The 22,409-nt window shown below is 37.9% G+C and overlaps 2 protein-coding genes across 12 annotated transcripts; both read left to right on the top strand.

The window, feature by feature from the left end:
* The first annotated feature begins 689 nt into the window (after nucleotides 1-689).
* On the top strand, nucleotides 690-5,029 carry cdca4 (cell division cycle associated 4). Of its 10 annotated transcripts, none has more exons than XM_065256966.2 (4): nucleotides 690-1,233; nucleotides 1,345-1,450; nucleotides 1,649-1,673; nucleotides 2,840-5,029. In XM_065256966.2, the coding sequence occupies exons 2-4, from the start codon at nucleotides 1,438-1,440 to the stop codon at nucleotides 3,711-3,713; spliced, it is 912 nt and encodes a 303-aa protein (XP_065113038.1). In that variant the 5' UTR covers nucleotides 690-1,233; nucleotides 1,345-1,437; the 3' UTR covers nucleotides 3,714-5,029. The 10 variants fall into 10 exon arrangements, with proteins under 10 accessions (XP_065113038.1, XP_065113036.1, XP_073667524.1 ...); XM_065256964.2 differs by having other exon boundaries at nucleotides 1,342-1,450; XM_065256967.2 differs by adding an exon at nucleotides 2,163-2,249 and having other exon boundaries at nucleotides 691-1,450.
* Nucleotides 5,030-5,726: 697 nt separating this feature from the next.
* On the top strand, nucleotides 5,727-22,409 carry LOC135738829 (SERTA domain-containing protein 2). 2 transcript variants are annotated; one of them, XM_065256961.2, is made up of 3 exons: nucleotides 6,235-6,255; nucleotides 7,996-8,082; nucleotides 17,012-22,409. In XM_065256961.2, the coding sequence occupies exons 2-3, from the start codon at nucleotides 8,072-8,074 to the stop codon at nucleotides 17,682-17,684; spliced, it is 684 nt and encodes a 227-aa protein (XP_065113033.1). In that variant the 5' UTR covers nucleotides 6,235-6,255; nucleotides 7,996-8,071; the 3' UTR covers nucleotides 17,685-22,409. The 2 variants fall into 2 exon arrangements, with proteins under 2 accessions (XP_065113032.1, XP_065113033.1); XM_065256960.2 differs by lacking the exon at nucleotides 7,996-8,082 and having other exon boundaries at nucleotides 5,727-6,255; nucleotides 17,012-22,404.

Below are 22,409 nucleotides of genomic sequence, written 5' to 3'. Positions count from 1 at the left end.
GCCGAGAAGATGAAAAGCATGTGTAACAGTGAAAATGGGTTTTAATTTAGAAATAACTCCGGTTGAAGAGGCTACCTTTAAAAAATGTGGTTGGGTGAGTAAAAATATGTTTTAATTTTAGGCTATAATTAAAGTTAAAAGATTAGCATTGTTAAACACCACTGTGCATTAATATTTCTTGCCAACCAAGATTTGAGGTTTAAGGTCAACCGACTGAAATTGTTTTACATGAAACAAAAAAAAAAAAACTTTTGATCTGGACGTCTTTAATTAGTTATGCAGATAAAATGCAATTGTTCCAATATTTTAATTTCTTTTATTACAAAACAAAAATTGTATTTCATTATTTTTAATGGACAACGTGAGAGCTTAAATTAACTCTAAATTGGAATATCTTCCCTATAACTTATAGTAAATGTTTCAATACTTATCTGTAAACAAACTAATTAAAATCCTCTTGTGGTTTTTAGTTGTTAAATTGGACAAATGAAAAGCTCATTGTCCACTCTATGGAATCATAAATTTGGGTTCCTCCATATGAATTTTTTAAAAATCCTCAAAAACAAAACTCGCATTGTTGAAGTTGGGGCCGGGGGTTGAATCATAGACGCTTTTGTTTGGGTCTCCCCGTTCTTGCGATGGCCTGCTGTCGATCAAGACATGAGCGTCCGCCCCCATCGGCCCTTTCACTGCTGCAGCTGGCCGCCTCGCGCTGCTGCTCACCGTATGCTCGCTCACTGCAATCTGTGCTGGAGAAGCCGGAGCAGGCTCAGTTACACCTTCAGTATTAAACCCGGCCCAAAAACGCTTATGACGCTCGCCACCAAAGGACAGAAATAACACGAGGTGAGTTCGGACGTACTGTGATTATATAATTTCAATACATTTTGCATTGTGTAGTTTTACATCTGAAGATCCGCGATTGTTAAATGCGCGGTCGATTTCGAAAAGCGGCATGTTTGCGGAAGTGACCGCGCGGTGCACGATTAGCCGCCTCTGTTATTTTCATATGTATGTCTTGTGTTTCCAAAAAATATCTTTTACCCTCACGTACATTTTGGCGAAACGTTAAACGTTTGGAAAAGTGGAAGATGCTGTTTGGGTTGCCCGTAAACGAAGGGAAGTTGACTAGCCAGCGGACCCGTTTGAAAAATCAAAATGGCTGCCATCTTTGTCGTCTCGGCAAAGAGATTTATACCTTTGTTTCTCCGTCTCACATGTCAGGCAGTCTGAGTAAGTTCATTTTTATATTTATGTAGTGGATTATTGTTCAACGAACCATCGTATTAAAAGTGGGGTGTTTGTTTTTACTGGTTTTTATTTATTTTGTTACTCACCCAGTAGCGCACTTTTTGACCACGTCAGTGCGGTGGGGGAGGGGAAGTGAGTCTGGCTGGGTGGAGCCTGTATGAGCAATGATACATTCACTGTGGATGAATGACCAAATGCTGTAAGTTTGCTTTAGTTTAGACTCAAGCTACTAGAAGAACTGTATAGTCTCTTTTGCACTGACTATTTTAGTTACATTTTCTGTGGAGATCTGCAAACTTTCTAGATTGTAATAATTGAATGCAGTGCTGGTATGATGGTTGTAGTTTTAGTTGCAGTGGATGCGTGTCAGCTTGCACTCTGGTCTCTTTTTCAACAGTGCTGGGATGTCACCCATGCTTCAGGTAGGCTAACCACCATGCCATTAATATATCTGGTTAACAATGTGGTTATGGGTTTAAAGTTATTGTGTGTGATTTTTTCTTTTTTTTTTGGTAACTGTCAAGCAAATCATCTCCATTATGTTAAGTTATTTCTCTTAACATAAAACGACTTTGCAATATATGTGGTGGTATTTGTGTGCTTGCATTCAATGGATTTGTTGGTTTGCTTGTTTTTGCATAGAGTTTGATGTGTATAATGTAACTCATTACCATTGTTTAGCAATCGTCCTATGTCTTCCTCACCTCTCACCTACCCACCAGTATTTGACAAAAGTAGCTGAGGTCCTTGCGCCCCACTCCTCCCAACATACAGACTTAAACATGCACAGTCACACACAAACACAAAAACTCAGTCGGTCAAGATCTGGTGTGATGACAGATTATGTGCTCTGTCTTGCTGGTTGGTGTCATGTGTTTTTCCTATACTGGATGCATGTTTGTTACTTTTAGGCTCCTGTAACCCTGGTTGGCTGGCCACGGAGACAGGGAGTCCTCGTCTTAATACTGTCGCTCTCCACATTAGACTTACTGTTTGGGGTATCTACTTTCCACTCAATTTTCTTTTATATTTAAAGGATTAAAGCACAATTCCAACATTTTATTAGCTTAATCATTTGATGTAATGTTTGAAACACAGACCTGAAGAAACCCATCTATTCATGCTTAACTACTTTTTAGGTTCCTGTGGATGGTACATGATTCTAAAATGTGATCTGTGGCCTCAAAAAATACATAGTTCAGATTTATAAGCTTTACATTTACTATTGAATTACTTAATTGTTTCAGAGTAATATTAGACTTTAGTTACCAAATTATCTATGTAATTGCACGACAATTTTACATCCTTTTTATGTATTCAAGTAATTGTTCACATATGAGTTATTTAAGTGATCTTATTATTATTTAATGTAATTATATATATTTTTACTTTTTTCCATGAAAAGGATTTTCCTTATTTGTTGTGCTATTTCCCTATTATGCTGTGAATGCACTTTGCATAAACAAGTGCATTTTAGACAGTGTTATTATTTTTCAGGTATTTTAACAAAATGATTTATCATCTTAATACATGTAAAAAGAATTTAGGACTGTGCACTGATATTTCCTATCCCCTTTCTTTTCTGTAGGGTAAACATGTTCTCCAAGGGCACCAAGCGTAAGTTTTCCGATGGTGGTGAAGAGATATCGGAAGAAAACCTTATTGGAGCCAGAATGGCATCTTCGTACAGCTTGCAACGGCAGTCGCTGCTGGACATGTCCCTCATCAAACTACAGTTATGCCACATGCTGGTGGAGCCCAACCTCTGTCGATCGGTTCTCATTGCCAACACAGTCAGGCAGATTCAGGAAGAGATGACTCACGATGGCAGCTGGCAGGTGGTCACAGAAGCATTCTGCAATGCAGGCCAGAGCCCCTCTGAGCGCTTAGTGGCCACTGAAGTCCTCTGCCGATCACGGGAGCCGGATGCAGAGCCTAAGCTTTTATCCGTCATCACCTATGAAGGTTGCAGAGAAGAGGAGGTGGTAGCTGACGAGACATTGTGCTCCGTTTCAGTTAGCGACGCTGTCTCGAACGTTTGTCTGGCAGGAAGTATAGGCCAGTGCTGGGAGAAGAATGAGCTCGTTGATGTCGAGGGGGACGAAGAGGACCTTGAAGACTCCAGGTTAGGCTCAGGAGAGGATGAAGAAATAGATACAGAAGATGAGGCTTCCAGGAAGAGTACAAAGACCATAGGACAAGTTTTTGGAACATTTGAAATAAAAAACAGCTCCTCGGGTCCTGACTCTGCACTTGAGGAGTTATTCTCAGATGTGGACACATCCTATTATGATCTGGACACTATGCTTACAGGCATGCAGAGTGCGCCCAAGACGGGTCCTTATGACCTCCTAGACAGCTTGGCACCTTCACATGGTCCCCCTTCAATAGTGTCTGCCCCAAATTGTCGCTCTGATCTCAATGAACTTGATCACATCATGGAAATCATTGTGGGCTCTTAGTTTAGACCTTGTTTGGAGATTTCAATGCTGACTTATTGTTACTGGCTTTTCAATTCTGTATGGAAAGCAAGTTAAATCTGGAGTCCTTTCAAAGGATAGCCTTGATTTAATGAACTGACCATAGTTGTTTTATTTACATACCCTTTGTATGTTTTAATGGTTCTTCTTCTGTATTTGTCTGTCCAGACATGCTGTTTTGTTTAATTTATTTGTTATAACACTACAGAGAGCAGAACAAGATGTATACAGAAGTTGTAAAGCTTGGGATATTTTCATATGGAGACAAAAGATTGTCTAAAATTTGTACATAAATATATATTTTGTACTTTAGATCCTGCTTGTAATATGTCACTGTACATTCTGTACATGTTCTACAAATTGATTTAATGGAAGAGAGTAGTTTGTCTTATATAACAATGCATTCTTCTGTTCATCAAAGTCCACAAACTGAAGGAACTTCATTACATATTAGAATATAGAAATGGCAAGTATACATATAATGATGCATGTTTTACATTTACATGCTCATTTGCACAGTATTTTTTTCCTCTCATGGTTTAATTGCAGTTGGCTGTCAATCTGCTCAGCCATAAGTTTTATTTGTTGTTCGACCTCAAAGTTCTTATATTTGTTTTATCAACAAATGAAGAATAATGGGCCAGCCCATTCTATATTGTGACTTAATTTATTTAATTTATTTACTGCAAACGGTGAGTGTTGGCTGTGGTCAAACTCAGGGTGTTTTTTATCTCTAGAGGAATTAATAGGCTTGGTTAACAAAAGCCTTTGCTCATATTAAATTTGGATCATGTGGGAATCGGTCACCAAATTTGTGCTTGGTCAGTTTATTTGCATGAGTTAAACATTTTATTATGGGCAAATGGCTTGGGTATGTCTGTTAGACCTTTGGACCCCTCATACTAAGAAAGCAAGTATATTTCTATGCATTGAGTGTCAAAACACACTTTCTATGCATTAAGTGTTCAATACGCAATTAGTACAGTATTCTTTTTAAAAATATACAATTTTGACTTGTCAACAAGAGATGGTTTTATTTTATCATGCATTTCCCCCCTAGTAAATACTGTATATTATTCGGTTTTGTTTTAAAATAAGTGGTTGCATAAACTATGTTTGTGCAAACCATGGGTTTACACTTTGATAACGGTTTTCTTCTGCATTGTTTCACACTCAAATTCCAAGAGGAGAAATGTTTTTTATTGTATGATCTTAAACTAGTATAGGATATAAACATTTTATATGAGCATTGTAGCTTTTTTAACGTTTTTTAATAAAAGGTACAACTTATGAAAATACTTGTGTTGTTCATGAATTAACCAAAACAAGATCTCAGTATTATTAAAGAGTCATCAAGGTCTGTGTGTTGATAATTAATTAGTGCACATTGGAGATAAAAAAATATAATATTTAAAGTTGTAACATTTGTTAGAGTGCAAAACCTGTTTTGAACTAGACCGTGTACCCTTGACGTCAATTCTTGCATACGTGACGTCAGTAAATGTGACGCAAATAACGTCAACGTTTAAATCCCACCGTTCCATACTATGCATTAAATTGCATATCAAAAACGTGGTTTATTATATAACCTATATATTTGTAATGATGTTTAATTAACGTATCAAACTCGACGTGTAAAGCAGCTTTACCAAGCGGCCTTTAATATAAAACATGTATATTTTAATTAAATAATGTTGTACTCAAATCAGAGCTTAAAAATGTCAGGCTTGTTTGCCATAAAGTAACAACTTGGTAAAACCACGACGTATCGTTCTAAGTGCGATTATAGTGTGGTGGAAGCCCTGTGCTTCTATGTCACGTTTTTAGTCTATGGGCATGTCAGAGGGATGAATGTGATAGACTGAGGAGGCGGGCGAGAACACAGTTTTGACCAATCGGATGCAGTTACTAGGCGGGTCTCAAATCGAATTCGCCCAATCACCGCCCTCCCACCTGACGACCGTCAATCAGCTGAGTTCTTTCCCGTTGTTTCTGTTTCTACCAGAGCCGTTCCACAGAGTAGCAATAGTTCTGTGCTCGTGTATGCGTTGAGATGCGATCGGTCGCGTAATTTTGTGCAGAATAATGTTCAGACTTTGGACCAGAAGCTTAGCACCGAGTTTAGCGACCGATTGAACGCACGTCTGTCCTTTTTCAAGAATGTAGCCATCAATTGTGTATTACGGGTAAATTTATTTCTTAGTTAGACAGAGTCCGTACTTCGCCAAGTACTAACTAGCTAACTGGCTAATTCATTGCGCATCTCCGTGAGCTAAGCCGCGGAGGCTAGCAGCGCGCGTTGGCGTCTTGCAAGTTGTTGGTTTTAATAAACGCTAACAAAAGAAGCAACTGGTTGAGCCAAACATAATGGTATGGGTCAAAGGGATTTCACTTCGTTCGAGGAGTCCATGAAAAAAAGAAACGGAATTCCCGCTGTCTCTATGTGTCGACTGGATGTGGAGTCCGCTGTTGTGAAGAAGGAAGTTGAGCCCGGCGGAGGAGATGGTGCCCTTTCTTCGTCAAGGTAACGCTACTTTTAGTCATAAAGTCTTTGAAATCAAAGTTCTTAACTTAAGTTTTTTATCTGTCGTCTTGCTTGTGTATGTTTCTGTATAATTTAAATTCTGAAATTATATTTACGTAACCATTCTAGTTTGTGTAAATGTTACTTGGCTTTGAGTGGATGTAACTCCGTATATCCCAGTGTAATTACAAAATGGGAACTCCTAGTAAACCATGAAGATAGAAACTTTGATATCAGTATCACACGTTTTTCTGTGCAAGTCGTGCGCGGTTGCGTAACTGGTCGATTTTGCCACTCGGTGATGTTTGAACCCCAGTGACGTTCACTTGAAACGTGACGACAGTTTTTCTTCCAATCTTTTCACAGAGCTCAAAAAGTACACTTAAGCTATTTTCTCTTTGCGGTTTTTACCGAAGTATATATAAAAAAAAGAGTTCAACAAATATGCTTAATGATGTTTCGTTTTTATATAATTAAATTTTTCGTATGAATAATGTTCGTGATATGTGAATAATCATGACTAAATAATTGTGTGGGGTACCGTTCACCTGACGTCATACAAGACTAAATCGACGAGTGATCTCTTTTTAACAAAGCTTTTTCAGTTTTTATGTCTCAATTTTTATTTGTTCAGCAAATTGTTATTCCATATTTTGATATGTTTGTGAATATTATCTGAAACCTTTTGGAGGTGATTGTCATAGTCTACAGTAGACTCAGTAGGTGTTTGAGGTATGACCTATAAATGAAGTGGTAACAGTTTACAATAAGATTGTATTTGTTAACAATTACTTAATGCATTAGCTAACATGAACTAAAATGAACAATTCTTCTACAGCGTTTATTAATCTTTGTTTATGTTAATTTCTGTGTTTACTAATGTATTTATAAAACCAAGCCTTGTAACTGTTAACATTAATAAATTCACCATGAACTAACATGAATAACTGTATTGACATTAACTAATATCTACCAATTAAGTTTTATATTCTCTTCACTTTAAACAAGCTTATTAAATAAAGAAGCTGTGTGTTTATGTTTAATTGTACATAGGGGCAATTAATATTACTGGTAATGCCCGAGTTAAAGTTTGCAGCTATGGAACTAAATAGATATTTGCGGACAACTGTTACATATAATACATAGACAAAGTTGTTTCAACATCTGGTGCCGTGGTGTTTACTTGCTGAAGCAAAAGAGTATCAGCCTTTTTGGTCTCTTAAATTAGAAATCATGATGCTTTTAATCTTCATATTCAGAATATAATCAAACTGAGTTGTCAGCATTATACATTTCTTACCATTGCATACCTGTATAACAACTAGGCAATCATTAAAATTAATTTAATGCAATGCAAGAGTTTCACCAGTGACTCAAACAGCACTGATAAGTCAAGGAAGCTTCATGTGAGCGTGCCTTCATGTCTGTCACCATGACTAGTCTCTGAGTCACTTCGTCAGGTCTATGGAGCCACCCAGTTTCAAAACTGCCCAAATTTAGACATCCGGCCTGTTAGCCCAGTGGTTGTATTAAGGACTTGGTAGAGGAGTGAGTGGCGTTTGCTTCCTACTTCCTCCTGCTTGCGCTTAGTTAGTTTCCCTTGCGCTTTCTTGCTCAGCTCAACTTCTCTGTCTCCTCCCACTTTATCTCATGGTCTAGCCTTATGCTCATTCTGGCTTATGTACTTCCTCTTTCACTTGCTCTTTCATTTCTTTCACTGTCCTCTTTCTCTTGTCTCAGAATGAAAACAGACTGTCTTCTTGGGGGAGAATGAAACCGGAAGAGAGGGAGAAAGAGTTGAAATGATGGCTCAACCATGTCACTACGGTTTGCTTTCATACTGGAAGAATCATAATTTAGACCAGCATATTATTTTCTGTTTTGTTTTGGTTAATTTGTCTAAGTATTAACCACAGTAAAGAAAATTAAGTCTTTATCTCTTTATCTTCAGTGAAACTGATACGTCTCTTCGTATGGTATTAGATTGTTATCCATTTATTCATCCGTTGGAATGCTGCTGGATCTAAAAATAGCAGTGTATGTTTCATTGTTGCTCCTCAGATGATCAGTCAGTCTCTTATATGTGAGCTGTAGTATGCACCACGTAGTTCAGCATAAATGTTTTCCTTTCAGTGACAGTAAAATCTGTGTGAAATCCAACTTAAAGGTGCAGTAGAATGTAAAACTGTATTTAGTTATGAATAATAAGTGTTTTGTACAATAACATATTGTGAGCCTCAAACAATATTGTTTTATCCTCATGTAAACCTTGTGCATGCAAAAGACCACTGGAAAACCGGACAATCTCAACATAATACCCACTGTGATGTTACAGCCGTAATGTATGTCCCCAAAGTTAAATTACACATGAAAGTAATTAGTAGGTGTGGGCGTTATGACAAAATTTTTACTTAACGACAGGATTATTTTTTTTATCATGATAACGATATATATATCACGGTAGAGTTTTTTATCTTTTAATAAGGTTTTTATGTTGTTAAAATATTTAATGCCAGTAAATGGTGAAAGAATGATAATAAATTAATATGTATATTATATATCTTATTAAAGGTAAAATAGTGCCTTAGTTGAGAGCAGTGAGAGATTTTCACAAAAGCATGAGTGACAGACAGGAGCAAAATTAAGTATCTTCCCCTTTAAGTCCGGATCCTATACTGTTACATATGCATTTTATCTTTCAGCTGTTTACTTTCTCTTAAGCCCTAAATGGTCGTGAATATGAGGATAATTGCAAAGACTGGAATTTTAATGCATTTATGTCTTTAAGGCAAATAAAGCGGCAAAAATGCTCATGAGCTTAATAAGCAGCGGATGGGCGACTTGTGCACTCCTCTCACACAAAAACAGTGCGCACATAGCTCTCTTGTTTGTGTTTCAATGGCTTAAAATCACTTGTTTTAAAGGGATAGTTCGGGCAAAAATTATATTAAGCCCATGATTTACTCACCCCCAAGCTGTCCGAGTTGCATATGTCCATCGTTTTTCAGACAAACACATTTTCGGATATTTTATAAATGTTTTAGATCTTTCAGTTGATTAAATGTAATGTTACGGAGTCCACCCATAGTCCACGACCTTCAAGTCCAAAAAAAAGTGCGTCCATCCTTCACAAATTAAATCCAAACGGCTCCAGGATGATAAACAAAGGTCTTCTGAGGGTAATCCGCGCGGTGTTGTTGTAGAAATATCCATATTTAAAACTTTATTAACGAAAATAAATACCTTCCGGTAGCGCCGCCATCTTAGTCGCGTCCACATTCAGGAGAGAGTATTCGCGTAGTGTACGCACGGAGGGCGCGGGCACAGAGTAGCCTCCGTAGGCTGCGTAAGCTCTCATCCTGAATGCGGACGCGACTAAGATGGCGGCGCTACCGGAAGGTAGTTATTTACGTTTATAAAGTTTTAAATATGGATATTTCTACAACAACACCGCGCGGATTACCCTCAGAAGACCTTTGTTTACCACCCTGGAGCCGTTTGGATTTAATTTGTGAAGGATGGACGCACTTTTTTTGGACTTGAAGGTTGTGGACTATGGGTGGACCCCGTAACATTACATTTAATCAACTGAAAGATCTAAAACATTTTATAAAATATCCGAAAATGTGTTTGTCTGAAAAACGATGGACATATGCAACTCGGACAGCTTGGGGGTGAGTAAATCATGGGTTTAATATAATTGTTGGCCGAACTATCCCTTTAAATCTGCGGTGCTTAAAATGCGGGTACAAACGCTAAGTTTTCGTGACCATGCGCACAGCAATGTGACGTGGGTGCGTAACCTTGATAGAGACAATAGTCCAAAATCTCTACCGGTTGACAAATTTCTACCAGTTTATGGGCCACCCCTAGTATTTTTATTATTCATGACCATTTCAAATAAGGTAATAATAGACCATTTCATTCTGGGGACAAATCGTAGGGTTGTAAATGGACATAATGCACCTTTTAAAGTTCTATATTCAAAAAAGGAACATTTGGTTTCAGTCATTTTTCATGACAACATTTGACATGGGCATACTTGGTTAATATTAAAGATATTAAGGTTTTATTTTCACAAAAATGTTCTGTATGTAGGTGAGGTAAAAATTAAATACATTAAATTTAGTTCTATTTTATAGTGACTAGGTCTTATCAAGATTTGGTATAAATATCAGTATTTGTTTCTGAGCATTGTATTGCCATGGTGATACTTCTCTGAAGTGTTGTTAAAAGGCCTCAGCTATGATTCACCCGTAGGAAATGATAACAGTGTGTAAGCCTAACCTGATGCAACATGGTAAACTCCACTGCAACACCATTGCCTTTGCGTTTCCTGTGGCACCCCTTGTAATAGCAGTTCGATGACCATCTCTGTTGTACTTATTGTCTTTGAGCAGCAGACTCTGTGTGCCACTCAAGCCCCAGCCTCTCATCCACTGCTGTTTCCATGGCAAGCAGACCACAGAGGCCAGTCCAACCAGAGGGGCCCAATTTAAATGATGCCGTGCTGTTTCACAGTCCCTGATTTAAAGCTGGGAGACTTTATAGAGACCAAGTCAAATTCTTAGTCGTTTAGCTTTTGTGTCCTTTTATAATGCTTTATAAAGCAATGCATGCCTCTTTTCTCAGACTTTTAAGCATTATTAAGTAGGGATGCACCGTTACCACTTTTTATGGAATACGAGTACGAGTACTTGCATTTCAGTACTTGCCGATACCGAGTACTTAATAAAAAAAACATGATTTAAATTTACAGGTAACAGCTTTAGTCATATAATTTAACAAAAAAACAAAGGACTAGTTTTCCAGTTTGTTGTAAACTCTGCCTCTTTGGACAACACGAGGCATTAACCCCTTACACGACGCTCAAACATAGACATTTCTCGGACCGTGGTATCGATTCCAGGTATCGGGGGACTTTTAACGAGTACGAATACTTTAGAAAATGCGGTATCGAGGCTGATACCCGATATCGGTATCGGTGCATCCCTGTTATTAAGCATGACAATTAGGGCTGCAGCTATCGAATATTTTAGTAATCGAGTAATCTATTGATTTTCCATCGATTAATCGAGTAATCAGATAAATATACAATTTCTTTAATAAAGAACAATCCTCAATATACAACAGAAAATAATACTTCAAATTAACTAATTTGTTTCATTCTTTTAAACAATTAACATTTTTATTGCTAAAAGTCCATTTAAATTCTGGTTTAAAATAGTACAAAAGTTTGTTCAAAAAAAGTACATAAATAGTAAATAATACTGTGGCATAAAAAGTGTATATGATATAGATATATAGTATATTTTATATTCTACAGTATTTTTTAAAATTATTATATATATTAAATATATATTATACAGATATATATTAAATATATTATATATATTAGGAATAGGGGTGGCACGGTTAGGAAAACTATATATATATTTAATTTTTTTTATAAATGTATATTTATATGTATACAGGGCTCCAGACTGCCCCCAAATGGTGGCATTTTGCCCCTAAAATTTGAGAGTGTGCCACTGAATTTTACATCCAGTCGCACATGTGCAACCAGTAAATTTGACCTTTTTTTCCAAAAGTGCACAATAAAATGTGTCACTGAATTTGAAAAAACACATTGTACTTTCTGCATCTATCATTAAAGTATTTATTAGTAACACAGTGGAAATTAGTAGAAATGTGAACATTTGGTTAGCATGTTGATTTACGGTGTGTGCCCCTAAATTTTCTGGTTGCGCCCCTAAAATTTTCAGTTGGGGGCCACTGTGCTCCTAGTGAAAAAAGTTAGTCTGGAGTTAACAGTAGATTTTAATAGTTTACTTTAGTAAATAATAGTGTGTTTTTATTCTGATGTTTAACTGACATACTTCTATTTTGACACTTTGCTGGATAGACGTCAGATTTCTAAAGCCTGCGCTTCTAGCAAAATAAACTCGTGAAATAAACTCTAAGAGCAGTCCTGGAGATTAGGTTTATATGTTCACCTGCTCATATGATAAATCCACGAGTGTCACACGTGTAGTATGTTAAACCGCGAAATGTATTCGCTCACTAAGGAGAGACACAGCACGAGCAGATGAAACATTTAAAAAAGCAGACTTTAATCCATATCCCGACCTATTTTTGCTGCTGAAAAATTTCAGTGCAGTGCGCGTGTGATAAAGGGTGCGTCAGTAATAATGTTCCGTGGGAAAACAAAACGAATACTCGAAGTCTAATAATTTGCCTCGATGATTTTTTTTTATTCGAATTACTCGTTACTCAAGGAATCGTTACAGCCTTATTGACAATACATATTTCATACAAACGCGCTCATACCACTCTTGCTACTGCCATATTATTATTGATTATATTTTTTGCAGGCTTTCCATTTATAGCTTACTGTTGCTGACAGAGACGGCCTGCAGACACTTGTCCAAATATATTGTGCATGCCTACTGAAATTTAGCTGTGAAATCTACAGGAATACAAAATGTCTCTTTTGTGATGTCTTTGTGGAAAAGGCACCTATAGGGCTGAGCAGTTGTGAACCTCATTGGAGAGTTATGTAACCGTAAGGCCCAGCATGACACACTTGAAAGCTACGGACCTTGCATGCGCACACGCACAGGCTGATGTTCATGTAGTTTAGTGTTAAATCAGACTTGTTTTCACATTGTCGTAGTTACACTCAAAGGTATCGTTGAAGCCTATCCCCTTTTTCATGACTGGTTATGGTGTCTGCAGTTTTTACATGCACCGTCTAATGCATTTGTCTCACTTTTAAACACGAGAGGCTCTTCATGGCTCCTGGAGCTTCCTGTGCACCCTGCAGTAGAGAAGAGCAGTCGCTGACCAGACCTGCGGGGGATGTCTGCCTGCATTCAGCAGAGTGATGGATGGGAGGGAGACGCCTACACCACTGAGAGCATAGAGGTGGATAGACAGTCTCTCGCATTTACAGCCCTTTCCACTCAAACTCCAGCTCTTCAGATCCGAGGCGGATGTCTGACTGAGCAGTTATGGTCGTGATTGAAGTAGCTTCAATTCTGTTTGTGCAGAAGCACAGAAATATTGTAGTTTGGGATTTGGCTTTGAATATAACCTTTTTCCCTAGTGGATGCACCGTAAAACTGCAATATTGTTCTTCAAATTTAACACGCAAGGGTCATGATAGATAACAAGAAAGTCTTTGCTTGTAATCACTGCTGAGGGTCGCACAGGATAGAAGGCTTCGGCTTTGACAAACTGCAGCAATAAGCATCACGCTCCTGTGCTGCATATACTCCTCTGCTGTGAGTGCTAATGAAGCATGAGCCTATTCTCAAGTGTACCGCAGTCGCAGATGGGAGGAGCTACAGCTAATGCATCCACCAAGGAAGCTTCGCTTTAAGGTGAAGAGAGAGAGAGAGCGCGCCTGTGTCAAGTTGAAGCTTTACTTTATCGTATGTTTGATAACAGAGAAAATTAAAGTTAAAAGCATGCAAGTGGTTAGTGTGCTGACGTCAGTACTTTTCGAAGGTCTTTTGCAGATTCCACTCCACTATCTCCACTGAACGCTTTACTGTCAACTCTGCTATTCTGTAATAAAGTTAAGACATGGTCTGCTTGTAGAGGTGAAAGTTAAAGGGGACAGAGAATGAAAAAACATTTTTACCTTGTCTTTGTTGAATAATGGTAGTCTACCCGCATTCACGAACATACAAAAAGTGCTAAACATGCTAAACATCTCAGTCTCATAGAAATTCCTCTTTTAGAAATGTCAGCCAGAAAACGGGCCAGTCTGAAAAATTGATGCATATGACATCACAGGCATCTAACTGCCCCTCCACTTTAAAATAATTGGCTAAATTTTTTGAGTGGCAGCAAAGTCAGCCAATCAGTAATGAGATTGCAAGTTAAGCCAGTAGGAGAAGCCAAATGGGTGCAAAACCATAGATATGTATATAAAGGCTAGATGGCTCGTCCGCGCTGATGGCCAATTGAGTGGAACGTCCGCATTTTGGCGGCCATCTTAGGACAGGGCGCTCGCTCACTCGTAGCATTGAGTTTTAATGATGCAGGTACTTTTAAATGACCATAACTTGCTTAATTTTTTACCGATTTTCAAACGGATTGGTTTGTTGTCAAAGATGTACCTATGACACTGAATACGTATACTAAAAATAAATAAAAAATTCATGAAACATGTTAAAGCATCCAGAATTATAGCCACGTTAATAACGTTTGTAAAAAACCAAACCGTTTGTAAATCCGTCAAGAATTCAGCAAGTTACGAGCATTTTAGTTGGCGTATGTCACTCACCTTCCGTCCACAGCAGCAGGGAGCAGCACTATGGCAGCACTGACCTAAGATGGCCGCCAAGTGATGACACAGCTGACTCCGCCTTGAGCCATCTAGCCTTTATATACATATCTATGTGCAAAACCACTTGTTTAAAAACCCCCACCCTAATAGAGCTATCTGAGAGAAGTTTTTAGGAAGCTTCTAAGGCATTACAGACTCAAACAAAAAATGTTTTGTCTACATGTCACATCACAGACCAAGGAGAAATACTCCGTTCAATCATTCTATGTCACCTTTAAATGATAAACTGTGTCAGAAAGAATAAAAACAAAATTATGTCTAGTGGTAAGATTGGGAACTGCAACCAACCTCAATTTCAAAATGCAAAGAGAAGCTACGGTAGCTGCGACAGGACAAACATGTTGTTGTCGAAGGCAATGTAGGGTTAAACGCGCTGTGTAGAACAGCTTGTACGTTTAGTAGATTTGTACATTTGTAGAACATAATTTTTTGTGGCAAATAAAAGTTATGTAATACATATATACTAGGATGCATAACTATTAATCATGATTAATCTATAGCAGAATAAAGGTTTTTGTTTACATCATATGTGTGTGAACTGTATATAATAACTTTGTATAGATAAATGCACACACATGCATGTATATATTTACGAAATGTTTACATGTGTATATACATTTGTATATTTATGTATAATTATATATAAATACTTAATATATAAATATATATTTTTTTCTTAAAATTATGCATGCATGTGTGCATATTTATATATACGTAATAATTATACACAGTTCACACACACATATGATGTAAACAAAAACTTTATTCTGCTATAGATTAATTGTGATTAATCGTTATGCATCCCTAATATATACTAATTGTATTTATAGCACTCCGATGTACTTAAAAGTGTATACTGAATATACTGTTATACTTCAATAGATAATTATTGTTTTGAAATAAATAGTGTCTCAAAATAGCACATCAAGTACACTTAGATGTCTTAAAGCCAGATTATGTAAGCCTTTTGTAATAAAATATCTAAAAAATACTTGCTCACTCTAATATATATGTTATGCAGTAGTGGACTTACATTATCCCAAAATATCCAAAGGATTTGTAAGTCCAGAGAACTTATTATTTTGAATAATAGTTCAATTCATCAATAAATTAATATCCTTGCCCTCCTAAGTTTCTGCTTGAAGAAACTATGTGTGGACAAATGTGGAAGTGGTGGCTGTACAGCATCTAGCTGTGGTGCGTTGCAGCTTATTTATTATATTGGCATAAAATAATGTGATCAAACGTACAGGTAATAGAACATTTTTAATAACCTCATTTGTGAATATGGTTACAGGATTCCATACGTCTCTGGATAGTGAAAACAACATCTCCTATTGTTACACCAACCTTCATAATGTCATTAAGTTTGGTATATTAAGAATAAAATTAGTGTGTGAAAAAGTACACTTTTTTTCAGAGTCGTTAGGGATGCACCGATACCACTTTCTTCATTTCCGTATCCAATACCAAAATTCTGGGTATCGGCCAATACCAATACCTGCAGATCCGATACTACTTAATTTTCTTGAATTTTTTTTTTCTTTTATTATATTGTATTTTCTTAAAAATTACACGCACACAAAATGTTAACTGTGTAAAGTTCTTGTTTTACACGTTACAAGAAAATTACTCATTATTAATTATGGTGCTGTTTTATGAGAACATAATAGGTACGTTTATCAAATAAATATGCTAAATATATTTCCCTTAATTGCGCAAAACTGTCTCCGTAAAAAAACTTGAGTGTGCAGATGGTTATTTTGGAAATTATGTGCTTGACCAGACCCAATGCACATCCCAGGTGCATAGTTGATGACCCTAAATGATCGTGTACGCCACGATTATGTGCTTCCTGGGCACAGAATTGATTTGCTTGAAGCATCTTCTCCCGGGAATCCTCACTCCGCAATTGAAAGTTCATAACCGTTAAAACGAGAATAGATGCGTCAGGTGCTCAGTAAATTGTGTGTGTGTGTGTGTGTGTGTAAGAGACACACGTTTCATCTGTCTTCTTCACCAATACATTAACATGCATAGTACAGAGTTTTCGTGAACTTAAATATCTTTAAATGTGTGTTTGTTACTTCACATGAAGCTATGGAGTGTATTACGAAGACTTTAAATATAGTGCATAGAAACTTTAATTGTGCTTTTATAATACTCTTTCCTTTTAATCGTGCATCAGTGACAACCACAGGTAATGCACAGTATCGGAATTGGATCGGTCCTGTGATACAGCAAAAAAGGCCCCGATACCGATCCAGATATAGGATCCGTGCATCCCTACATGTTGTACAACATTGTACTATATCATGTACTATATTATTTGTTGACTTTCCTCATAATGAAGTCACTGACTGTTTTTGTAAGTTCATCTTTTTGTTTCATCTGTAGGTACGTGTTGGGCCGTGGGGTGAAGCGTAAGCTGAGTGCATGTGAGGACATTGCCCAGGACTTGCCGTATCCTCAGCAGAGGCAGCTGGTGCTGGACTTGTGTCTGGACAAGCTACAAAGCTGCCAGCAGCGAGCAGAACCCAGCCTCCATCGTTCAGTTCTGCTGGCCAACACTCTCCGTCAGATTCAGCAGGAGATGAGACAGGAAGGAGAAACATGTTTGCCGCCAGCCCCACTCACCCCAACCACCCCTCACGCCTCAACCCCACGTCATTTACCTGACTTTCCACCCGTGCCCTTAAACTGTCCTCCACCTTTAACCGGGGCAATATCCCTGACAACATCCGAGGACGACGAGGTCCGTTTGGGTTGTGCAGAAAACGCAGGCGGGGAGGGTGCAAGATCGTCAGATTTGCTCTTCGGCTCGTTTGAGATTACGAATTCGACCAGCTACTTGACTGACTTGGCTCTGGACGACATCTTTGAGGACATCGACACGTCGATGTACGACTCCTCTGACATTTCTGTTCTGTCGTGTCCTGCACAAAGAAGTGGCGGAGTGGACGATGGCCTCAAGAACCTTTCAAACTGCACCTCCAGCAGCAGCCTGCAGCTCTGTCTCTCAGACCTCAATGACCTGGACCACATCATGGAGATCCTGGTGCGCTCCTGAACCTCTCGCACCGCAGTTCAGACAGCCATCCTAATGTTTCTATGGGAAGTAATACAATGCGTGCTTTTTTTAAACAAATATTTTATCTATTTTTATACAAAGGACTGATATATTTATATAAGAAACTGCCTGACACACTCTCACTGTAGGATAAATGCACATTTTTAAGACTTTTCAGATGGTTAAGCTTATGCTGCCATCCTTCATATTTAAGCAAACTAAGATGAATATGCAGGGACTTCAGAAACAAAGTATTACTATTAATGCTTTTATTTATAGCGGTCCGTGAATCGAGTGTATTAAAGAGGAGGAAATATTGGATCGCGATGGACCCCTCGTAGCTTTCGCTGAGACAAATGACATTTATTTTTTGTGAACTAATCTCCACTGTATTCTGAAGCATTACATTTACTGTCAGTAATTATGATTATCAGATCATGTCATGCACATGCAGCACCCATACTACCTCTCGAGATACCAAGAGCTCTTTCTATACAAAGACTGTCATTGTTACAAACTGTCTTTTAATGGGTTCTCTTCAATAACTTTCAAAAACTGGTGATTGTTTTCAATACCATTCTCTGTTCATGGGAGAGCCTGGATTCAGAAGTTGCAAATGGCAAAAATACTTTCTTTTGAAAGCCTTTCTGACATTTTTTCAAAGTCGTTTGGTTTCAGTCACTTGCGTATGAAGTGATACATTTGTAACGATTTAATGTTATTTCTACTTTTCACGTACACGATTGTCAGACACGCAGCCACCGTGGAATCCCTCGTACAAACATAGTGCCTACAACGGAGAATGAAGACTGCCGCGATGAACTGCACACTGTGGACCCGCATGCTATCCTTCCCATAATGCTTTCGGCTTGCCTGATGCTCTGTCCTTTAAAGAAGCCATTACCCAAATGTGGGTCCACATCTCCTCCCTGTTGTCCTTTATTAATGTGATCTACACTGCGTAACGTATATTGTGGATGCCTTGGTGCTCTGGTTTTGAAGCCCATTTCTGAAGGTCCACACTGATGTCTCATCTGTCTGCTCTTTCCCTTATGCCGCCTTTCCAATGTACATGACAAACGACACACCAAAAGATGTGGGGCTTGCGATCGCATGCGTTTCAAAACTTTCGGATCCAATACGAGTTGTACTTGAGCGACAGCCCCGCATGCGTCTTGCCAGTCGGAAGTGATTAATTTCAATCGAAACTTTTTTTAACTTGATCCTTTATCAATAACACTTGAATCCTTAAAAACGATTAATTACTGAGAAGTAATAAATTATTAATGTAATATTTGCATGTTGATATTTTTTTATCTCATCTGCATATGTTTTCTCCCAAAAATTATAGCGGTCTTATGTCATGTGATCCTGGACCACAAAACCAGTCTTAAGTAGCATGGGTACATTTGTAGCAATAGGTGAAAATACATTGCATGGTTCAAAATTTAAAACAAATATTTTATGCCAAAAATCATTAGGATATTATGTAAAGTCCATGTTTCATGAAGATATTTTGTACTTTTCCTACTTAAATATATAAAAACATATTTTTGTGAGTGGGTGCAGTGCCAATGGTGCGTTCACACCAGCCGCGGTAGAGGCGGCAAAAACGCACTAATCGCGTGTAGTTGGACGCTTGAACATTTTGAGTTTACTCGCTCCATTGAAATTAGTAAGGACTTCATCTGGACTTTAAAGGTGATTTTCACAGTATTTAGATTTTTGGGAAACCTTAAGGTGTGTTCACACCAGCCGCGGTATAGGTGGCAAAAATGCGCTAATTGGACGCTTGAACATTTTGAGTTTACTTCATTTGCACGTGAAATTCTAGTCATTCGAGACATTCACGTGGAAATTCACGTCATGGGAGAGGCTTCTGTGACTCCGCTGAGACTCTGCTCACTTCCTGTAATCGCGTCACTACTACCGCAAGGTCCTGATTGGTTAACACGGCGCGGAAATCCGCCGAAGTTCTGATTTTTCAACTCGCCTGTTTCCTGCGGCAACACTCAATTCGCGCGGAACACGCATCCGCACCGCAGGATGCCTAATCGCATCTTTGCATTGACTTAACATGTAAATCACCCACGTTTGCCATCTCTACCGCATCTGGTGTGAATGCCCAGTTGAATTCCGGATTTTCAAATAGTTGTATCTCGGTCAAATATTGTCTTAACTAATCATCCATCAATGAAAATCTTATTTATTCAGCTTTCAGATAACACATAAATCTTAATTTAAAAAAATTTACCCTTATAACTGGTTTTGTGGTCTAGGGTCACATATATGCATAGCTGTTTATAGTTTTATTCATTTATTTAATCTGCTACGTAGGCTCTAGCGCTGAAACTCCGACAGTTGTGTCCGAATGTCGTGTGTAATGGAAAGGCTGCTTTAGGCCCGTTTAAGGCACCTCAGTCATAAAATTTTTATTAGTTGCATGCTAGAAGTTTTTTTAGGTGGTACCCCAAAAACAAAATCCTATTTTTGCCAACTTTTCATCTGTGTCTACAGCTTTTGACCATCAGCTGAGACTACTTGCAAAAAGTGAATTCTGAGCCACAAACTGCAGTGTGCAAGTCTTAAGACAGGGGGAAGGGAAAGAACAAGAGACAGAGATTAAGGCGGTGGGTGGGGTAGGGGTTAAAGCAAACAGCTTCTGTCACGTGGAGATTCTTACTAGCGCTAAAGGCTACATTGAGAGTTTGACAACAGCTGGTAGGTCTATGCTCGCATCGGTGTGCATGTTGGTAACAAAGCTCCGCCCCCGGTGGGGCCTCCAGAGGCTCCATTCTCCTCCCAACCAATCACTTTTAGCCTAGGGAGGAGCTTTGTTCTTTGGTTCTGGGTCTGTTTGAGCATAGTGAAATGTCTTCCCTGCCCAGGCAATCATCAGTGCTTGTGTTATTCACAGTATCGCAAATTCACCACTGAGGCATGAGTATGAGTTAAATTCAGACATTCCAACCAAATTGTAATTAATACGAGCAGTTTCACTAATATTAATCACAAAGTTAAGAGATGGCATCAAAGAAGAAATGTTTTTTATCAAGTTGTTAGTACAACAAATGTTCCCCTTGAAACTCAGGCTCAGATGCCCTACCCTGCCTTTCACAAAATGAGTACAGCCACAAAGACACCCAACATTCACAAAGTTTACACTCAGATTTAAAAAAAAACATGCATGTATGAGATGGGTGGTCAACAAAACCAGAGTCTCTTTGGTGACAGCGTCAGCAATTCAGCCGTGATCTGTTTTTAATGCTGAGAGCTGTGTCCAATGAGTGTGTTGCTTTCTAAGCTTTGTAAGCTTGATCTGTTTGTTTATGTGTATATATCTATATATTTGTATTTATATATTTTTTGTGCTTTTTGTTGACTGAAGATGATGAGATAATATATTGCTTTTATTTAAGAGTGAAATATGATCAGTAGACTTCGGTCTTTTGGAGGATTTATTTGTTTTGAAGTGTGATTTATACTTCGCCTCCTTTTCATAGTAATAATTATTTGTGTAAATAGATGATGCAGAATTTTATCACTAATATTATTTGTAAAGGTTTAATTTTGGGCATCCTGAAAACTTTATGACTATGGGATCTTTTTTTTTTTCATTTCCCCTGGACCAGGCAGTTAATCAGGCAGCTTTAACGGTTTTTAATCTAAAGTGGATAACGTCATCTGTGAAATGTTCAATTGTTGGCATTAGTGGGGTCATTTTAATGTAATGAGAGGTCTCAGATATGACCCTGTATGTGCAAATCCAGGATCTAATTATGAGAGCATCAAGATTTGATTTCACATTGTTTCAATCTTTGGTTAATATTCAAGATATTAAAGTTATATTTTCACAGAATGTTCATAAAATAGGATGATTTTATGTATAAAAAAACATTAAGATTGACTTTAGCTGGGTTTTCTCAGATCCTTGAAAGACACTGACTATCAAGAGTGCCGTTTTACCCCAATTCATGTAAATGTAGGGTTTTGTATATAAGCAGAGCTGTATTGAAAACTAGTTCACTTTGTTTTGTAAACAGCTCTCCCAAATAATGTTCGGTACTTAGATGTACCGTCGCACAGCAGAGTTTGTACTATGGTCTTTTAATATTGCTTGGTTGTGAGGCACAAAAAGAACAAGCTTTAAGCATTATGTTAATTTGGTTGATTTTTTAAACAAGCCTTTCTTTTCAATTATCCTTATGAAATTGTAATATCGAAAACCTCAAAATGTCACTTTGTCCTAAGTGCAATATGAAAATGTAAGCAAAGCGCTGTGTTGCTTAATTGCAAATGATACAATGTACTCAGACCATGTAACATTTGAATGAATACACGTCTTTTCCAAACGATGAATGGTGAATTTACACCCTGTTTTCCCTTTGATTTCTGTGAGGTCTGTAAATAACGCATTTTCTTTTGCAGTCATATTCTATGCAAAACATTGTAGCAGGTCTGTATGTCAAATAAAAAAAAGAAATGTAAACGTGTGAAGTATTCACTCAGGATTCCACACTGCAAAATCCAAAACATCAAGTAGAGATTATAAAACATGAAGTAAACAAGATAATGTTAAGTACAGATACATTGCCCCCTAAAGGCAAAACTCCTCATTGCACATGAACAGATACTTCATTGCATATTACAGTATGAGGGGATGTTATAATAGTAGATGTGAGCATTTTCTATCTATCATGCCATATAAATATCTGTCATTGCATC

This window comes from Paramisgurnus dabryanus, chromosome 12, assembly GCF_030506205.2.
Source record: "Paramisgurnus dabryanus chromosome 12, PD_genome_1.1, whole genome shotgun sequence".
Taxonomy (NCBI): Eukaryota; Metazoa; Chordata; class Actinopteri; order Cypriniformes; family Cobitidae; genus Paramisgurnus; species Paramisgurnus dabryanus.
Note: the sequence above shows the minus strand (reverse complement) of the source record. Positions and strands in the feature narration are given on the sequence as shown.